The 17,978-nt window shown below is 39.1% G+C and overlaps 2 protein-coding genes across 3 annotated transcripts in view; one reads left to right on the forward strand and one right to left on the reverse strand.

Moving 5' to 3' along the window:
• Positions 1-17,978, forward strand: part of cdca9 (cell division cycle associated 9) — a 155,537-nt gene that overhangs the window by 120,929 nt on the left and 16,630 nt on the right. The gene's annotated exons all lie outside the window — the stretch shown is intronic.
• Positions 475-15,207, reverse strand: c27h16orf87 (chromosome 27 C16orf87 homolog). The gene is made up of 4 exons (XM_017459267.3): positions 14,809-15,207; positions 12,412-12,490; positions 4,917-5,096; positions 475-2,766 (listed from the first exon to the last, which is right to left on the reverse strand). The coding sequence occupies exons 1-4, from the start codon at positions 14,872-14,874 to the stop codon at positions 2,648-2,650; spliced, it is 444 nt and encodes a 147-aa protein (XP_017314756.1). The 5' UTR covers positions 14,875-15,207; the 3' UTR covers positions 475-2,647.

Below are 17,978 nucleotides of genomic sequence, written 5' to 3' on the forward strand. Positions count from 1 at the left end.
TGAAACCACACAAAATAGCTTGGCACGAATTACATTTGTCTTCTTTATCTAGTACTAGTGAAGCCCCGAGACTTAGTACTAGATAAAGAAGTGACAGACTGAGAAAGAGACCAAATGTCTTGGTGTAAATTACAAGTGTTGTCTCAATTTTTTTCTAAGGGCATGCAAACTTTTTCACTCGACTCGTGCTGTAATATCGCCGAGAGCGACATTTTGAAATGACTAAGCTTCAGTCCTAACGTTCGTGTGTGAGAAAGAGACGACGGTTTATATCAGAGCGAGACAGAAAGGGAACTGGAGCTTTCACAGCTGGGCTAAAGGGACACGGACCAACTGAAATGTGAGCAGCCATTTGTTCTGTAGATGAAAAACAGAGAGAGAGAGAGAGAGAGAGAGAGAGAGAGAGAGAGAGAGAGACATGAATGGTTATGATTAACTTCCCCTTGAAAAAACAGCAGCGACACTTGCAAAGAATGTTTTCCCTCTGATGTTTAATATAGTCGTGGTGATTATTACACTTACGTACGCTTTAACCATTTGTGAAATAAACGTTAATGAAAAGGCCATAAAATAGACGATGCACTTAAATAAGAGTGGAAAAGCAACAATAAATAAAGTAAGTTCCCCAGCATCAGCCTTGGAGTCCCCTTGTTAATCAAATGCATTTACAAATGAAAAATGGCTCACCGGAACGTTAAAATTCTTTTTTTTTTTAAAAAAGAAGAAGAAAAACAAGAAGAAGTCGATCAGCTTACTACACGGTCGGTGTGAGACACACAGCATCAATCATCTGATAAAACGGAGAACTCTTTGGAAAGGTTTAGGATCAGTGACCTGGATAAAGGATACTTAACTTGTGCGCTCAGTACTTTACGGCCCTGTTTACGCCTTAAATTAACGTTCATAATAAACGACTGAACGACGCTCGGATGCAGCCCCACGGAGAAAGTCACACAAGTGTGAAAGAAAGCAGGAAACTTGGACTCTGCCCAAGCAGGGGTTCCCTCCGTCCAGTGTGGGGCTCCCTCTGCCCAAGCAGGGGCTTACTCCCCTTCTGCCAGGTCTGGGGACTCTCTGCCCAAGCAGGGGTATCCTCCGTCCAGTCTGGGTGTTCCTCTGCCCAAGCAGGGGCATCCTCCGTCCAGTCTGGGCCTTCTTCTGCCCAAGCAGGGGCATCATCTGTACAGTCTGGGGCTTCTTCTTCCCAAGCAGGGGCATCCTCTGTCCAGTCTGGGGCTTCTTCTACCCAAGAAGGGGCATCCTCCGTCCAGTCTGGGGCTTCTTCTGCCCAAGCAGTGGCTCCCCGGTCCAGTGTGGGGCTTCTTCTGTCCAGTCTAGGGCTCCCTCTACTAGGTCTCGGGCTCCCTCAACCCAAGCACGGGCTTCCTATGTCCAGTCTGGGGCGCTTCTGCCCAGGCAAGGGCCTCCTCTGTCCAGTCTGGGGTTCCTTCTTTAGTAGCCACTCTCTGGTACTACAGCCACACACTATCGGCCAAATCCAATCTCATTCTGTGTTATACCCCATTTCTCTTCCACAATATATAAATATGTTATTTAGCATATAAAAGTTGTCCAAGGTTCCCATCAGGTTCTGTATCCTGGTTTTATGGAATAAAATGAAAACACGTACTACAATCACAGCTCGAGCCAGACCTCTGGAGGCTCTCCAGTCAAGTTCACACTTGTCTCCAGTGGGACATGCCGCGCAATCATAACCGGATTAGCAGAAATGCTCGTTAATGCAAGATGTAAACAGGGCCTGTATAACAAGCTCAATATTTCACATTTCAAAGTTAAAGTGAAAGTTCAGCAAATAAAAAAACAAGCAGCTGAGACATGTTTGGTGTGTGAACTCTGCATCTGTAATTTCGCACCGGCTAATGTAGGTGACGTGTCAGAAAAGATTGACGGCCTCCAGTTTAGCATTGTGCAACTACATGTCTAAATCATCAGACTTGCCGATGTGGTTTCTCACGCCGCACGCCACACTGTCGCGGAGCTAAAAAAAAAAACACTCGCATTTCGGTTCCAAACCCGAACGACTTCGTTCCATCAGACTCGAGCGAGGGGCGTGGCCTAAAGATTTACGGTTGAGAATAATACTTCACATCTGTTATTATATATTTACTATGGATGTATTCTGTCATGCTTATGTTATGTCGTGTGCATGATGCTAAACTGGTAGCGATAAGCTTCCCTTAACTGTTCTGCAACATCTAGCGGAAGTACGAGCAGCTTTAAAGTCTAGCTGGCTCAAAAAAACCCGGTTGATCTTTTTTTTAAAAAAAATAACAAAAGAATAGTGTGATGTGAATGAGAACGTGTGCATCATGTTGACAAATCGCTTGGATAAAAGGGAAAGAAAAAAAAACATACCCACAACAGTCCTCCTGAATTAATACATTCCATAAAATCTGTTTAGAGATAAATAGAGAAGATTCCTACATGTCCATGTTTACAATATTTAAATAATCGCCGCGGTGACCGTTCCCCCGTCCACGTGTGACTCCACAGACCGTCAGCCACCTGAGCCAAACGTTCATCAGTCCCGACTCCACGCCTTCCTCCCGGATACACACGTCACCCGGGGGGCCGTGCAACACGAGTCCTGACCTTTCACCTGGCAATCATGTGTGGCTCCGCCCCCTTACAGGATCAGTCTCTGGCCCAGGATCTTACGGTTGATCTCGGCTAAGGCCACGGAGAAAACGAAAGCCTTCTCGTCCGACAGGTTGGCGTAAATATCGACCTCCCGCTCCTGTTTTTCTGGAAAACATACAAGAGTGTGTACAATGTCGGTACAAGAATCTATGAATATACATGAAGATGCAAATTAGAAACACACACACATGTCCATGTCATCACTAATAAGCTAATAAACTGATTAAACGCTAGTCAACTTACAGTATCTCACAAAAGTGAGTACACCCCTCACATTTTTGTAAATATTTGATTAGATCTTTTCATGTGACGACACTGAAGAAATGACACTTTGCTACAAAGTATTGTAGATGCCCAATTTGGGCATTTTCACTTAGGGGTGTACTAACTTTTGTTGCCAGCGGTTTAGACATTAATGTCTGTGTGTTGAGTTATTTTGAGGGGACGTTACACAAGCTGTACACTCACTACTTTACATTGTAGCAAAGTGTCATTTCTTCAGTGCTGTCATAGGAAAGATATCATCAAATATTTACACAAATCTGAGGGGTGCACTCACTTTTGTGACATACTGTTGATCTGGCTAACTAATGACCTGATGAAATATGATTTTACCATGACAACCAACATCTGTCACCAACTTATCACTAACATTAGCTAAACGAGCTCTTAGAAAATGCTAAAAGTGGCCGGGTTCCATTTTCATCGTCTAAAGTCACGTGATTGGTCCAAATCTGTGGCAATGATTAGTTATCGTTGTGACCCGAAATCCATTTTTATGCAAAAAATATCACAGAGAGTCTGTTTTTATTGGAAAACGTGACTTTAAAAAGGCGTCAATGAATCATCTTTGGACTGATGTGACTGCAGATAAAGGATATATGGATATTTGAATACTATTTTAATGTGTGAAAAACACATCTAAAGATGATGACTAAGGTATTCCTCTTCTGTGTGTAAAACTCTGCGGCTGAGCTAAGAATAGGTTTAAAGCTGAGAAACTGAAATCGATCGGCACAGTGTGTGTGACTCAGACGGGAGAGAATGACTGCAATGAGAGAAATATCTTTCAAAAAAAAGAGGCATGTCTAGAAATGAGTGAAATATATATATATATATATATATATATATATATATATATATATATATATATATATATATATGAAATAAATAAATAAATTCAGATGAATCATCACATTTTCCATAAATGACCTCATGAGTACTGATATTTACAGCACAGAACATGTTGAAACTGATAAAGTTCCAGTTTAAAGGGCAAAGGGGGGGGGGGGGGGGGGGAATAAAATGACCGTGATACAGAGCTATGGAACGGTTCTTGAGAGGTTGTTAATGCTGCAGAAAACTTCTCGTTTTTGTTATCAGACCACGTGTTACGTCTCTGTGGTTTCAGTGAGATGTTTACAGTAAAAGAGGAAGATGTTAAGGAGGAAATAAAGCACTAAAAGCACTAGTGTAAAAAAACAACAACAACAACAACCTGTCACTGAGTATAATGGTGTGTATTCCAACTTTAGCATCAAATATTTACCAAATTAAAGAGTCGCAACAAAATTAAATGTTTTCCCAAGACTCCTTTAAGAATATTAAACAGAGAGGAAGAGAGAGAGAGAATGAGGCAGGGATTGAGAAAGAGTGACGGTAAGACTGTAAGAGAGAGAGAGTGATTCACGGTGAGTGAGAGAGAGAGAGAGAGAGAGAGAGAGAGAGAGAGAGAGAGAGAGAGAATGAGAAATTAAGAAAGAGACAGGGATTGAGAAAGAGTGACAGAGTAAGACTAAGAGAGAGAGGGATTAATGGTGAGAGAGAGAGAAAGAGAGAGAACGAGACATTAAGAAAGAGACAGGGATTGAAAAAGAGTGATAGCGTAAAGACTGTAAGAGAGAGAGGGATTAATGGTGAGTGAGAGAGAGAGAATGAGACATTAAGAAAAAGACAGGGATTGAGAAAGAGTGACAGAATAAGACCGGAAGAGAGAGAGGGATTAATGGTGAGTGAGCGAAAGCGAGAGAGAGAGAGAGAGAGAAAGCGAGAGAGAACGAGACATTAAGAGAGAGAGGGATTAATGGTGACAGAGAGAGAGAGACTGTATGAAAGAGGGAGATGAAGACAGAGTGAGACAGTAAAAGACAGACAGAGTGAGACAGATTGAGAGAGAGACAGAGTGTGTGTGTGTGTGTGTGATGTACGGGGAGGATTTTTTGTCAGAAGAGACGGAGCATCAGAAGCCAGCTCACCTTTCTCCTCCTCCTGCTTCTTCAAGCCGACGGTCTTCGGCCTGCCCCGCCCTCTCCGGATGGTATCCGATTGGCTGTTGGAGCGGGACCGCCTCCTGTTCTCCATATCATTGGTGGAGGTCAAGTTGATCTTCTCCCTTCTTATTCTTTCTGGTCGTCTTCTCTTGGCGTCCGATTTGTCTGACAGGAGATCGGAGGAAATCGGAATCAGATGCACATTAAATACACGCATTAAATAATTTTAAAAAAAGGGTTAAAACTTTAATATGCACTGCTAGATAAAGGAATACAATTCAGAAAAAGAATGAGCTCACAAACGGGTGACGTTAGAGAAACTCATTCGTTTCGTTTGATCATTATTTATTGATTATTTTATATCATTCTCTTTTATTTAAACGATATTTCTGTCCACTTTTTACGAGGCAACATTACAGTATTATTAATGAATTATTATACACTTTCATGTTTTAGATTCATTTTTATTCATTTACCCACACAAATGCTTCCTCTCCGACTTTTCATTTCTTACTCTTAACCCACGTACGAAATCCACCGAATCCAAAATGGCTTCCTGTTCCCTAGACACGCGCACTACAAAGGGTACAACATAAGGGCACTGTAGAACATATGCAGTGCACTGGACACCTTATAGAACTTGATTTCACACACACACACACACACACACACACACACACACACACATAATATATATATATATATATATATATATATATATATATATATATATATATATATATATATATATATATATATATGACGACTCTTCTCATATTTTAGCTCCTCCTACTTTCAGAGGAGTAAATCATATGCGCATATTTAAACAAAGTCCAAGTCACACATTTATAACCTTATTTCATTTAAAAAAAAAAAAAGATGGATAAAAGTATCAGTTAATGTCTTATTTATTTTCTTATATATATATATATATATATATATATATATATATATATATATATATATATATATATATATATATATATATGTAGATATTTTAGTATTTCATAGTTTAATACCTTGAGTACTTTAATATTAAATATTATATATTGAATTACGTTAAAATATTACAGATTTTTTATTTTAATTATTTTTTTTGAGGCATTAAATGAAATTAAATAATATATACATATACTGTATAATTTATTTATTTATTTATTTATAACGCTGCACTGTTGCCACTCTGTCAGAACGCATGAATATTACGCCACATCTAAAAATTCCTCCCGTATTGTGAAACGGATGATCACGCTGGCGTTTTATTCATCTATTTATTTCATTTTTAAACACGGCAGCGCCGTGTCTCCTCCCCGTCTCACTGCAGCGTGTCATTCCTACACAATACTGCAGGAATCCTGATCTCGTCAATAACCTGCCCTAACAGGAACGGCTCTGTCCTGCAGCTCGTTTGAGTCGTGTCCTCCCTGATGCTGCTTTCCGTCAGTGTCAGAATGGGTCTTGTTTAAAATCCCTGAGAAACGCTGATACAACGCTCACGCCCCTGTTTAACCGGCGGCCGTGACGGAAATGAAATATTTATCCATGAAGATCAAATCCAATGTAGGTTTGAAACCGTGAATATAATCATGCTTTACGCTCTCAAACCGAGCGAGGGCCGGTCAGCCTAAATAAAATCCTGACCCATTTGAAAATCGAGCAGTTATTCTTAGCGTGAGCTCAGTATAAATAGTCCATCCTGCTTAGAGAACAAGCAGAGAACACTGAAACCTGAGCACTCAAAGCAAAAAAAAAAAAATCTCTCAGAACACACTTCCTCTCTTGAAAAGGAGAAAAAAAAAACCCCTTCGCTAGTCATGTGAAGTCAAACTTCTGCTGTACGAAGAGTTCAGGATCCGTCACTCATAATCTGGACTGCATTATGTAAACCAAAGGGTCGAATTTATTATGCAGTTGATTGGAGTTTAAAGCTCTGCTACAAAGAGGCCTGTGTTTAACATTCCTCTCATAACTGCGAGCCGAGCGTCAGCCAGCGGTTACACACTCAAAACACCACAAATATGCTGCTACAGTAAACTCCTTAACGCGAGACGCAGACTGTAGCGGTGTTTTTGCGCTTCTCAGTCAATATATTCTTACGCTCGATCGAGTCCCACCGTGTGTCACGGAAAAACCCCAACACGATGTAAATGCAGTTTTTAATCAATCTAGCCATCCATCCATCCAATTCTTATATATATGTTTTTTTTTACCTTTTTTTTTTTCCTTTTCAGAAAGATGGCAGCAATCTGATACCCAGGTTCAAGATCAGGCCAATACCAGTCAATAGAAGAAGAAAAATAAAGTAGATCAGATATCGAGGGGGAAAAAAAGAAGAAGGAATTTCATCATCTGTTAAAAAAAAAAAAAAAAAAAAAAAAAGACTGGAATTGGATTTGGAATATTCTGATTATTTTTGATTTGGAATGTTTACATATTAAGAGACTTGATTTTTTTTTCTCTCCCCAGGATTGCTTTTTAATATGTATAGTTTTACTTTTGAAGTTAGTTAATGTTTCATTGGAAGTGTTTTTGTGTATCTAAATATTTTTTTGGATAACCGAATAATCAAAGCTGCGGTTTTGTGCAAGTCGTAGTTGTAGCCATGCGGCTTGACCCCCCCCCCCAACACCCACCACCCCCGGCCCTTTGTAGTTGAAAAAGAAATAATAAAAAATCGGATCAGTATCGACGTCGGCTGATACTCGTGGTTTCAGTCTCGGTATCGGAAAAGAAAAAGTAGTATCGCGCCCGTGCCCGTTTCCGTGCCCGCTCTCATTCTTTATTTTAACTGGCTTCATTTTCCTTACCGTGGCCTAGGCGAGCGCAAATGCAGAAACGCTAAATATAACAGTTACGATGTTTAACAAGGATTTAATTTTATTGTTCCAATCTAGGTCTAATCTAATTGGACCCCAAAGAACCCCAAAATCTTTAGGGCTACGTTCCCATTAACAAACTGATAACAGACAATCAGATTTTCTGCCTTATTTCAGTACAGATCTTTCCACGTCAGACCTGAGCCCCTTTCTTATGTAGTCCTAGATCTGATACATATCTGATGTGTAGCGACGAGACCCGAACGAGAACGCCAGCACGTCGGCTTTCCCCTCCCGATGCGTACGCGCATATCGCCGTCATCGTCATCACCATCATCCAGGGGTCTCAAAACAACCAACAAAACAACAATGCAGGAGAAGAACAGCAACAGAAGCGACTATTCTCGGTGGGAAAATCGGAGCACGTGAAGGGCGTCTCGGCCGACGGGTGCGTTCACATCAAAGACAGACACGCGTCACTTCCTGTTATGAATGTGAACCGTCAAGATAGACGGATCCTAGCTGATCTAAACAATCCCAACCGTCCACAGAAGCTTGTGATCGCGTGAACGTAGCCAAATCACTCGAATTCTCATATCACAACACGCATTTATGGTTTAATCGCCTTTAATCCTTTAATAAATAACTCGTTTCGGGTCGCATCCGAGCCTCGCACTGAGCGGTCGGTAAATTCCACAGCGATACTGCTTTCATGAATTATTCGCTATTCACGATCGTCTTCTTTCTTCCCGCAGGAATGGCGAATAAACTCACGATTAAATGTAGTTATTGAAGGCGATCAGAACGACTGCGTTGAAACGATCACTGCAACTCCAGATTACGTCGTTATACGGAAGTAACAAGGACAGATATCCGTTATGAATTATAAATGATAATTAAAACAACACACGCCGAATAATATTTTCGAAATAACCCGCAATCGTGGTTCCGTTGTTCTTTTACGGATCTGATGACGTACCGTGATAAGAGCTGCAAATCACAGGATTCTTTTTTTTATTCCTTACTTGCTACTTTATTAACATCCTACTGAAGTCCACGCTTTGTTAAATGTTAAACACGGCCATTGATAAATAACCATGACCCCGGTAAAGCTTCAGCGAAAAATTATTCCAAAGCCTTCTCACAGCACCACCTTTTCGCACGCATTTTGCGATTATTAATGTAAAAATACATAACCGTATTACAGCAGGACGCGCCATATTCGTATTTAGTGCCCCGTTATATCGCCATTCCGGCAAAAGATGGGAAAAAATGAGCCGTCGGTACTTTCCCGCAAACAGCATTTCTACGTCTGAACGCCTTCCCGCACTCTTCTACGCGGTTCGACGTCGTCCATTTTGAAGGGTTAAAGCTGCAAACGGATCGAAGCGATTCACCGTTGTTTATCACACCGCTGCGACTGAAACAAGTCATCGCCTCTGACCAATCAGCTAAAGTCGATCGGAACGAGCCGGTAAGGACGGAGCTCTGGTTTTCTATAAAGCCGTAACGAAGTTAATGAGGCTCGGGAGGCCTAAACGCTCTGCGCTGTACGGGAGGAGGCAGTGAGAAAGGGAAGGGAGCGTTTTCAGGCAGGAATTAGTGAATTAGTGCACCCTTCCCCCCTTTTCCACTCGACGGTACTCGCTCAAGCGAACAGCGATTTCAGCAAGAAGTCATAAAGCTCTGCGGAGACGCTCGAAATCCTGCAGCTACACCGCTGACCGGGAAACTTCCAATTTACACCCACTTACTCATTATATTCAATTCACACAGCAATACGAACACGGTCTAAAAGCCCTATCCTTTTCAAATAATGAGCCCCTCCGTACGATTTATAGAGTTTAACTGCTCGTTAGCTCACGCCGCTTGCTTCATTTAGAGTCCAATTGCGATTTTTAAAAAAAAAAAAATTTCCCCCCTGCATTATCTGAAAGCTACACGTCTTTAATGTGTCCGATCTGATTTCGATTCGGGGATACATTCAGGTGAGAAGACTTTCCTTTGTCGTCGTTTAAAAAATGAATGATAAAGCACGAAAGCAAAAATAAATCGCCGTCATTTCAATATTCACCCGCTGATTCGACAACGTTCGGAGAGACTCACCGGTCATTCTGAAGTAAACTGAAAACGAAACCGATCAAATGAAATAAATGATTAGAAAGTCAACTGTACACAATGACACTTAAAATAAAATAAAATAAAATAAAATAAATAAATAATTTAAAAAAAGGTGCTACGATTAAATAAAAAATTACAAACTCACACTCGGATCTGACGATGATGTCCGGATAATAAATTATAACAGAAATACGCGCGTTAAATCGATGTTATTATACGATAATATATTAATAAACTGTACACTAAATGTTCCCTTGAACTAAAAGTAATCCAGAAAGGTCCCTATGAATATAATTTCGTAATTATTTTAAATTTCATAATCAGATGACTTTTATCTATAGCTTCTGTAGCGGATTAATCGACGACTGCGAAAGGAAGAACGCTGTACTTTTAGTTATTGATGCGTTTTCTACTTTTTACTGTAGTTCTCTTCTGAATAATTTGAAGTGGGCGGGACTTAACGTTGCCAGCGGTGACGTCGATGCTACCCGAGCACCGATCGGAATTAGCCATCCGCTTATTTACACTTGCCGTTAACTACACGGACGCGTATTCAAGATGGCCGCCGCACGTATCCTGCGGTCACCGGGCGCGTCGCTTGTCTTCAGAAATGAACGCGCTACGGCGCCGTGTGAGACCGCGTGCGCAGCTAAATACACAAACTTCACACTGTGTCTCCAATCGCACGCTTGGTCTCACACATTTCTAGGTTTTCCTTTTACAGCTAGTGTGTGAAGTTTAGAAACCTCTTAAACCTCTTACCGAAAGCTCTGTTCTCTGTACTCTGTTCTGAGTACTAGTCATTTGGATATATTTTCGATTGCACGGCGAGAGTTTTTTTATTTTTTATTTATTTGCGACGGCGACCATCACGCCTACTGCGGAAACGGAGCTCGTCTTGGAGCTCTACTGGATCCCGAAGAGATACCGTACACGAGCTACGCGAGCGGGTATCTCGTCCTTCTTGTGCCTGAGCGTGAGCAAAATTGCTTAGAGTTGGAATATTTTCCATTTGATCAGCAGTCGAGTACACAAACTGCAATCTTAGCTGATTCCCCACTCGAAATATGTACACCGAAAATACACCAATGCAACTCCCGTACAAATGCGCATGATGTAATGAAGCAAAAGTGCTGGGAAAGCACTACTCTGTCATTCCTGCATGCTTTTCTGGCACTAGAGCTACGACAGGATTAGTGACTGCGTTGCCTTGACTGCGTTGCCGCTGTCAATCATTACGCACGGACACACCCACACCCACACCCACACCTACACAGATCTGATCAGGAAGAAAATCTTTCATTTGGTAGCGTTTAGATATAAATATATGTATGTATAAAGTTAGGGATGTATTCCTTAGATCTAACATTAATAAACGTTTCTTTAACGACAGACCTTCAATATGACAAAGATTGTTTTCTTTCCGATTAGCATTTGAAACCGTGTTGCCAAAGGCTTAAAATGATTCATTGTTTAAATTCCCTGTGAAGTCTTTCAGTGCAGATTAAAACTGCTCATAAAACTGGGAGAGGCGCAACACCAGCACTGCTACTCACCCCCTGTATTCACCTGCCATTTATTCTGAAGCTTTTTACAGCTGAGCCATTACATCCGAGTAAGGCTACACGTCCAATTGGGGGCAGGAATAAAATCACACCTTTATGACTCTAATGTTGAGTGATATTTTTTCACTCGGAGGTTAACTTACAGGTTAAAGGAACAGATCAGCGGCAAACATGCACAAAATCTGAACTAAAGGTAGACCGAAATACTTTATATACTAGGATATATCTAATCTTTAGTTTTGCAAAAAAAAACAAACAAAAAAAAACAACAACAACTGCATATCTAATTAGTCACACGCTCAGCCCCCCGAAAAAACAAAACCAAACCAGTTGGACTTAATAAATTTACAAATCAAACCAAATCTATTATCATCCAAATTATTTCCAACGTCTAATTTCCATCTTCATACTTTAGGCCACGCCCCCTAGGTTTCACACCAAACTGTGTGCTGTGGAGGAAAGTGATTCAGATTTACGGCGGATTTTAACGCTGCAGGTTTTTTCCCCTGGCTTTTTGTGCATATTGACAGAAAACACGCCAGTAATCGCACGAATCCGTTCCAGTCGACACGGCCGCATGATGAGCGAGACACGATGCCGAGATGGAGGCTGTAAGGATCCCTTATTCTTAGTAACATCAGCCTCGGTGCTGCAGTTGTGGTTACATTACAATTCAATTTAAAACAAGACACGCCCTTGAGCACAAATATCTACTTAATTTATTCTTTTTTTTGTTTTTCGTTAAAGAATAGTAACCATCTATAGAGTACATCTCAGGCCAACATTTCAGACCACAATCTGTAATTATGGTTCCTATAAAAAGCTTCTTAAACAACACACAGCCCAACTTTATATTTAAAAAAAAAAAAAAAAAAAAAAAAAAGGAGGAAATGGAAGATATGTGATGTATGACAACGTATCAGTGCTTGATTCGTCATTAAAAAAAAAAAAAAGAAATTAATATTTAAAAGGCGTTACCTATAGCAGGCGGCTCTCTGAGCAGCTTTCGACTGATGAAGACGTAACCGCAAGGGCACGACTTACAGGCCACAGGGATCTGATTAACCAAAGAAAAAGGAAAGACACACACACACACACACACACACACACACACACACACACACACACACACGGAACAATGCTGTTTACACTGTTTACACGGTTTATAACACACTCTAATGCTTTTACATCCTGATTGCACAATACTAACAGGATAACAGTATCACAGCAGTTACAGAGTGGATATTTACTCTGGTCATGTTTATTAACGGCGTCACGTCAACCTTTGCGCCTGTTTAATTATTCATCCTGATGGTTTTGGTGTGTGGATTGTAATGAAAATAACACCCTGCTCTGCATCATCGACACCTTCTACGCCCTCTTCCATGCACAGTGAAAATGAGATGCATTAAAAACGACATGACTAATACAGAACTTCTTCTGTGCTAAATTTTACAACGTGTAAAAGGCCAAGCTCCCGCGGCTCGTCACATCCTGTTGTTGTTCTAACTAAGCCAGCTTAATTTCAATATCTGTGAAATTTCTGGGGTTCTGATATTCGAATCATCTGATATTCATCACACAATTTTGTATTTCTGTTTGCATCATATATACATACGTACATACACATACATACATATACATATACATATATATACACACACATACATTATATATATATATATATATATATATATATATATATATATATATATATATATATATATATATATATATATATATATATATATATATATATTCAGGCCTTAATTGGGCCATGAAATTGGGCAATGAAATTGAGATTTCATTGCTATCAAATGGACTGGATTTCCGTCTTACACCTGGTCAGTTAATCGTTTTAAGTTACGATGAAAGACTGCAAGACCGTTTTTTTGACTGTTCTGAGCGCCAGTTGATTATCAGACTCATTTAAAATGAAAATGACGCTACAGAAAATCCACTCGCTCTTTCACTAAGCTACAACAGGAAAATATGAATCCCTCACCACTGCACCATTTGACTCGTCTATCGCTCGCCCCCATGTTGTTAAGGTTAGAATATTTAAATACACGATCAAAAGCCGTATAAACGTCCACGTGTTGAACTGTCCGCCACGATGTAGTGACGAGGGAAAATACTGAGCTTTTTATTCCTAGTATTCTTTACTGACTTCGTAAAATGACGCAGGCTCAACAAATCCTGATCCCAGGGAATATCATTTTTTTATTTTATTTATCTCTTTATTTCCGCAACCAGACCTAAATAAAAGAATAAAACTACTCCATTTTTTTTTTTTTTTTTTTTTGTAAGTCAACATGAAATGTGAAAGCAGTGGAAAGTAAATGATGAGAAATGGCCCATGATCTTGGCATCCTGCCCTGCAGAAACCCAATAATGTGGCCTTGGCAAGCAGGAAACTCCACGTTGACGATGATTTTTTAAAATTATTATTATTCTATTAGGACATAAAACAGCTTGAAATGAAATCAGAGGTAATATCAGATGTGTGTGGTGGTGGTGGTGGTGGTGATGATTAAAAAGGAAATGAGTCAGATAAAACACACAGTATATAACAAATGAACATTAAAGAAAGAAGTACATCATGCAATGTAATTTGGATAAAAGCATCTGCTAAACAGAACAATATTAACGACATGATAAACACGCACAATCAGGATTCAGACAACGTTTCACACATGAGGAATGAACTGAAGCTATAACAATGATCTGAAATGAACAATACAACTAGGATATGTCTTTACTTCTTGTCTTTTTTTCTTTTTTTTTCTTTTTTTAGAAATCATTTTAGAAATCAGAAATATGTTTTAATGTCTGAAGGATTCACACAATAGCTCTGAATATGCACCACTGTCACTGCAGCACCTTCCTGAAGCCACAGTAAAGCCATATTACTCCAATATTTCCCAGATGAAATCAGACAAAAGCGTAAATATTTCATATTTCCATTGAGAGGAAGACTCCAGATGGAATATTATACCTAGATCTCTCTCTCTCTCTCTCTCTCACACACACACACACACACACACACACGCTAATGGCTCATAGCTGAAAATAATAACCGATCATTTATTTATTTTTTTTATTTATTGGCGGTGATATAAGAGCAACCGATCAGGGGTGAAATCGGAAACAGCGACGTTTCTTTTCCTGCCGGAACTTTTTGTTTTGTTTTTGTTTTTCATGCCACACACTGAAGGAGCCATTCAAAAAAAAAAAAAAAAACAAAAAAAAAAAAAAACCCCAGTGCTGATTAATAAAAGCAGCAACTTCAGCATGGACAAACTTCCTCTCCACATCAGGAACACTTCCAGATGAAATAATATTAATATCATCAGCCATAAAATCAACACTCACCTGTTGGTCACATTCTGGACATGATTTGGTAGCCATTTTCACTTTCTTCACTTTATTTGCGGACATTATTTTGATTTAAAAAAAAAAAAGTCCAAAATGCGGAGGACGGAATAATCAAGTCGATCCTTGCCTGTAATATCAGCCACTTCTCTCTCTCTCTCTCTCTCACACACACACACACACACACACGCGTGCGCGCGCATTCACACACTCACACATACACTCTCACTCACACACTCACATACATACACCATCAATCAGCCAGAAACCCTAAAAGAAAAAAGACTACGGCTCATTTTCCACATTATTCACACTGCACATGCGCAGTGCGGCTAAAAAAATGGATACAGTAACCATGAACATGCTGTTGATATTTCCTCGGTCTCTATGTGACCCGCACTGCGCATGCGCGGTCCGCCGCTACCGGGTCACGTGACCCAGGAAACAATAACGAGCCGGGTGAAAGCCTATATTGTTATTTACCATTTCTTGTATTACTTATATATATATGTGTGTGTGTGTGTGTGTGTGGGGTGGGGTGGGGGGTGGGGTTAATAATAAATCGCTATTTTTTAAAAAATATATATGTTTGAAAGATAGTGTGAGGAATGTTTTGGAGAACAGTAAAGAAATTTGTTTTTACGTTTTAATTTCGTGAACATCTAGTATCATTCGGTTAATTAAAAAAGACGACACTGATATGATTTCATATATTTTTTTAACATTTCAATAACGTTTTTAAATCAACTATATAGAAATAGACACTTTTCTAATATTGTTGGTTGAAACTAAGGTCAAAGGATCTTTTTTTTTTAACCAGCCCATCCCCCCCAACACACACACACACACACACACACACACACGAACACACACTTTCTGTGGGTTTTTTCCATTGACTTGTTTATTAACATAGTTAAATCATCTAACTGGTCTTAACCTCAATAACTGGAAACTTCCTGTCAGGTTTTGGGTTTTTAATGAAAAAATACAGGGGGGGACACTGCTTATGAACGGCAGCTTTTATTCTTGTGGAAACAAAACATCAAATAAATAATATAATAATATTCTAAATGGAATTTTCATCAACTGGAACTGACCAAATGTCACATAGCCCTGTCATTACAGTCAACATGAAGAAATAATTACAATCCCACATTCCTAAACACACGCTTTTATTCAGATTCTCCATTGCTGTTTAATATGTGATGGCTCTCCAAACCTCAAACAGAAAATGTAGCAAAAGTCTATGGAGAGTTTTATATCAAGTTTACAAGTTTTACTGCCATGCAAGATAATCCAGTTTACTTTTGTAAACAGAAAGGGAATAACTGTCTGCTGATTACAGACAAACATCTGTATAAAGGTCATTGCTTTATATAGATGTTTGTCTGTAATCAGCAGACAGTCATTTATTCCCTTTCTGAATTAAAACCATGACTAATTCCTCAATAACGTGTCCATTCATCACTCCTTAAAATACTGTGCACTCTATAAGTAGTCTATATGTTATGTGCTATATTATTTACAGATAAAGCTCCATTTTAAAACCCCTGTTTTAGTGAGAGTGAGTGTCTTTGTTTCTCCTGCTCACATGATAAATATCTGCAGCTCTGCATTTCCTCCCCTTCTGCCACAAATCTGCCATCACCATTCAGACAAAGGCATCTTTAAAAAGTTCTGCTTGTCTCTGATGGACGTTTTTCCCCCCTGAGGAAAAGTGATCAATCCACATGGTTGTGTGTGTGTTTCAAAGCCAAGAAAGGAAATGTAAAGGTTTTTTTAAGAGTACAAAATCAGGTTTTTGTTTACGAGAGAAAAAAATGACTCGGTAGTTATGCGATATCAGTCACCAACACAGAGCAGATGAATTTCTAAAAGCAAAATAATAATAGCAATAATAATAAATACATATTGTGAATAAATAGAATGATTAATTATTGGACACACAGTTTAAGCATTGTTTTAATATCCTTTACTGCATTGATTTCGTGATCTGATTTGTCCACCAGATTGCAGTGTTTCAATTTATTAAATTTGTTTATTTATTTATTTTTTTAAATTCATTACTATGACAAAAATCACCATACATGGTTTTTAAAAAGCTGAACTTGACTGATTATTTTAATTCAGGGGAGAAAAAAAAAAACCACAGAGCTGTTATACTTTCACAATCATTAACAATCATTTTCTTAAAATCTTATCGTGTTGCTTTTATGTTTAATTTTTTGTTGCCGATTAGTCTAATTCAAGACATAATTTAAAGTCACTTTCTTTACACTTCTAAGCTTTCTTTGCTTGTATATTGCATTTATTAATGTACTGTTTCTATGTTATTACTCAATTAGTTTGTGTTTTATCAGACTTTATCATGTCACTAACTTTTTTCTTTTAATATTTGTTGACATTTTATACTTTTAAATTTTTGTTGACATTTTTGTACTTTTTAATATTCGACTACACATGAGAATTCTATTTCAACGGGCTACAAGTTTCAATAAAAATATATACGTCAAAGCTTCATGATTAAATTCTACTGTATTTCTTCATTTCAGTGAATTTATGGTCATCAGTCAATTTAAAATTTCTTGTTTAAAGTATCATAAAATATGATTTAGTCAGACAGTCGCAGATATCTGACCCTCAACATCCCATAGAGATTCAAATTCTAAACGTGTCATAGGCCTAACTCCTTTCTTCATGTCAGTGATTGGTGTATTTTGCACAATTTGTACAATGCCCCCCCCCCCCCCCCCCCCCCCGCCCCCATACACGTCATTACTATTACCCTATTACATGCTCTGATCCTTCTCTCACCATGAATATTATTTTTTGAAATTTTCTTTGACCATGGGTATTAAAAACCAAATGAACTTCGAGACATATGGATAGCAATAAACATTCTCATGAAACTCATATTTTGGCACTGTATTTATTTAATCGTTCCAGATGAGACTCACTCATAGGAAATTTGGTGAAGTTCTGCGCCACGTGTCAGTAACACTCAATAGAAACGGAATGACAGTCAGTGCAGGACATTAAACTGGACAGCAGGTGGCAGTACAAAGTCATTTCGGTGGAAATGGTCCCGCCTTCCTTGCGCTGATTGGCTATTCCGTTTCACGAACAGGCCTGCAATTGGACAGTTGAAACGACTTTCTCGTTGCCGTAGT

Source organism: Ictalurus punctatus, chromosome 27 (assembly GCF_001660625.3).
Source record: "Ictalurus punctatus breed USDA103 chromosome 27, Coco_2.0, whole genome shotgun sequence".
NCBI lineage: Eukaryota > Metazoa > Chordata > Actinopteri > Siluriformes > Ictaluridae > Ictalurus > Ictalurus punctatus.

Excerpts from the sequence above, each read along its gene's own strand:
- c27h16orf87 (XM_017459267.3), bottom strand. The coding sequence starts at position 14,874 with ATGTCCGCAAATAAAGTGAAGAAAGTGAAAATGGCTACCAAATCATGT. Across the intron at positions 12,491-14,808 it reads GTCCAGAATGTGACCAACAG|ATCCCTGTGGCCTGTAAGTC; the intron begins GTGAGTGTTGAT and ends TTGGTTAATCAG. Across the intron at positions 2,767-4,916 it reads GAAGCAGGAGGAGGAGAAAG|AAAAACAGGAGCGGGAGGTC; the intron begins GTGAGCTGGCTT and ends TATGTTTTCCAG.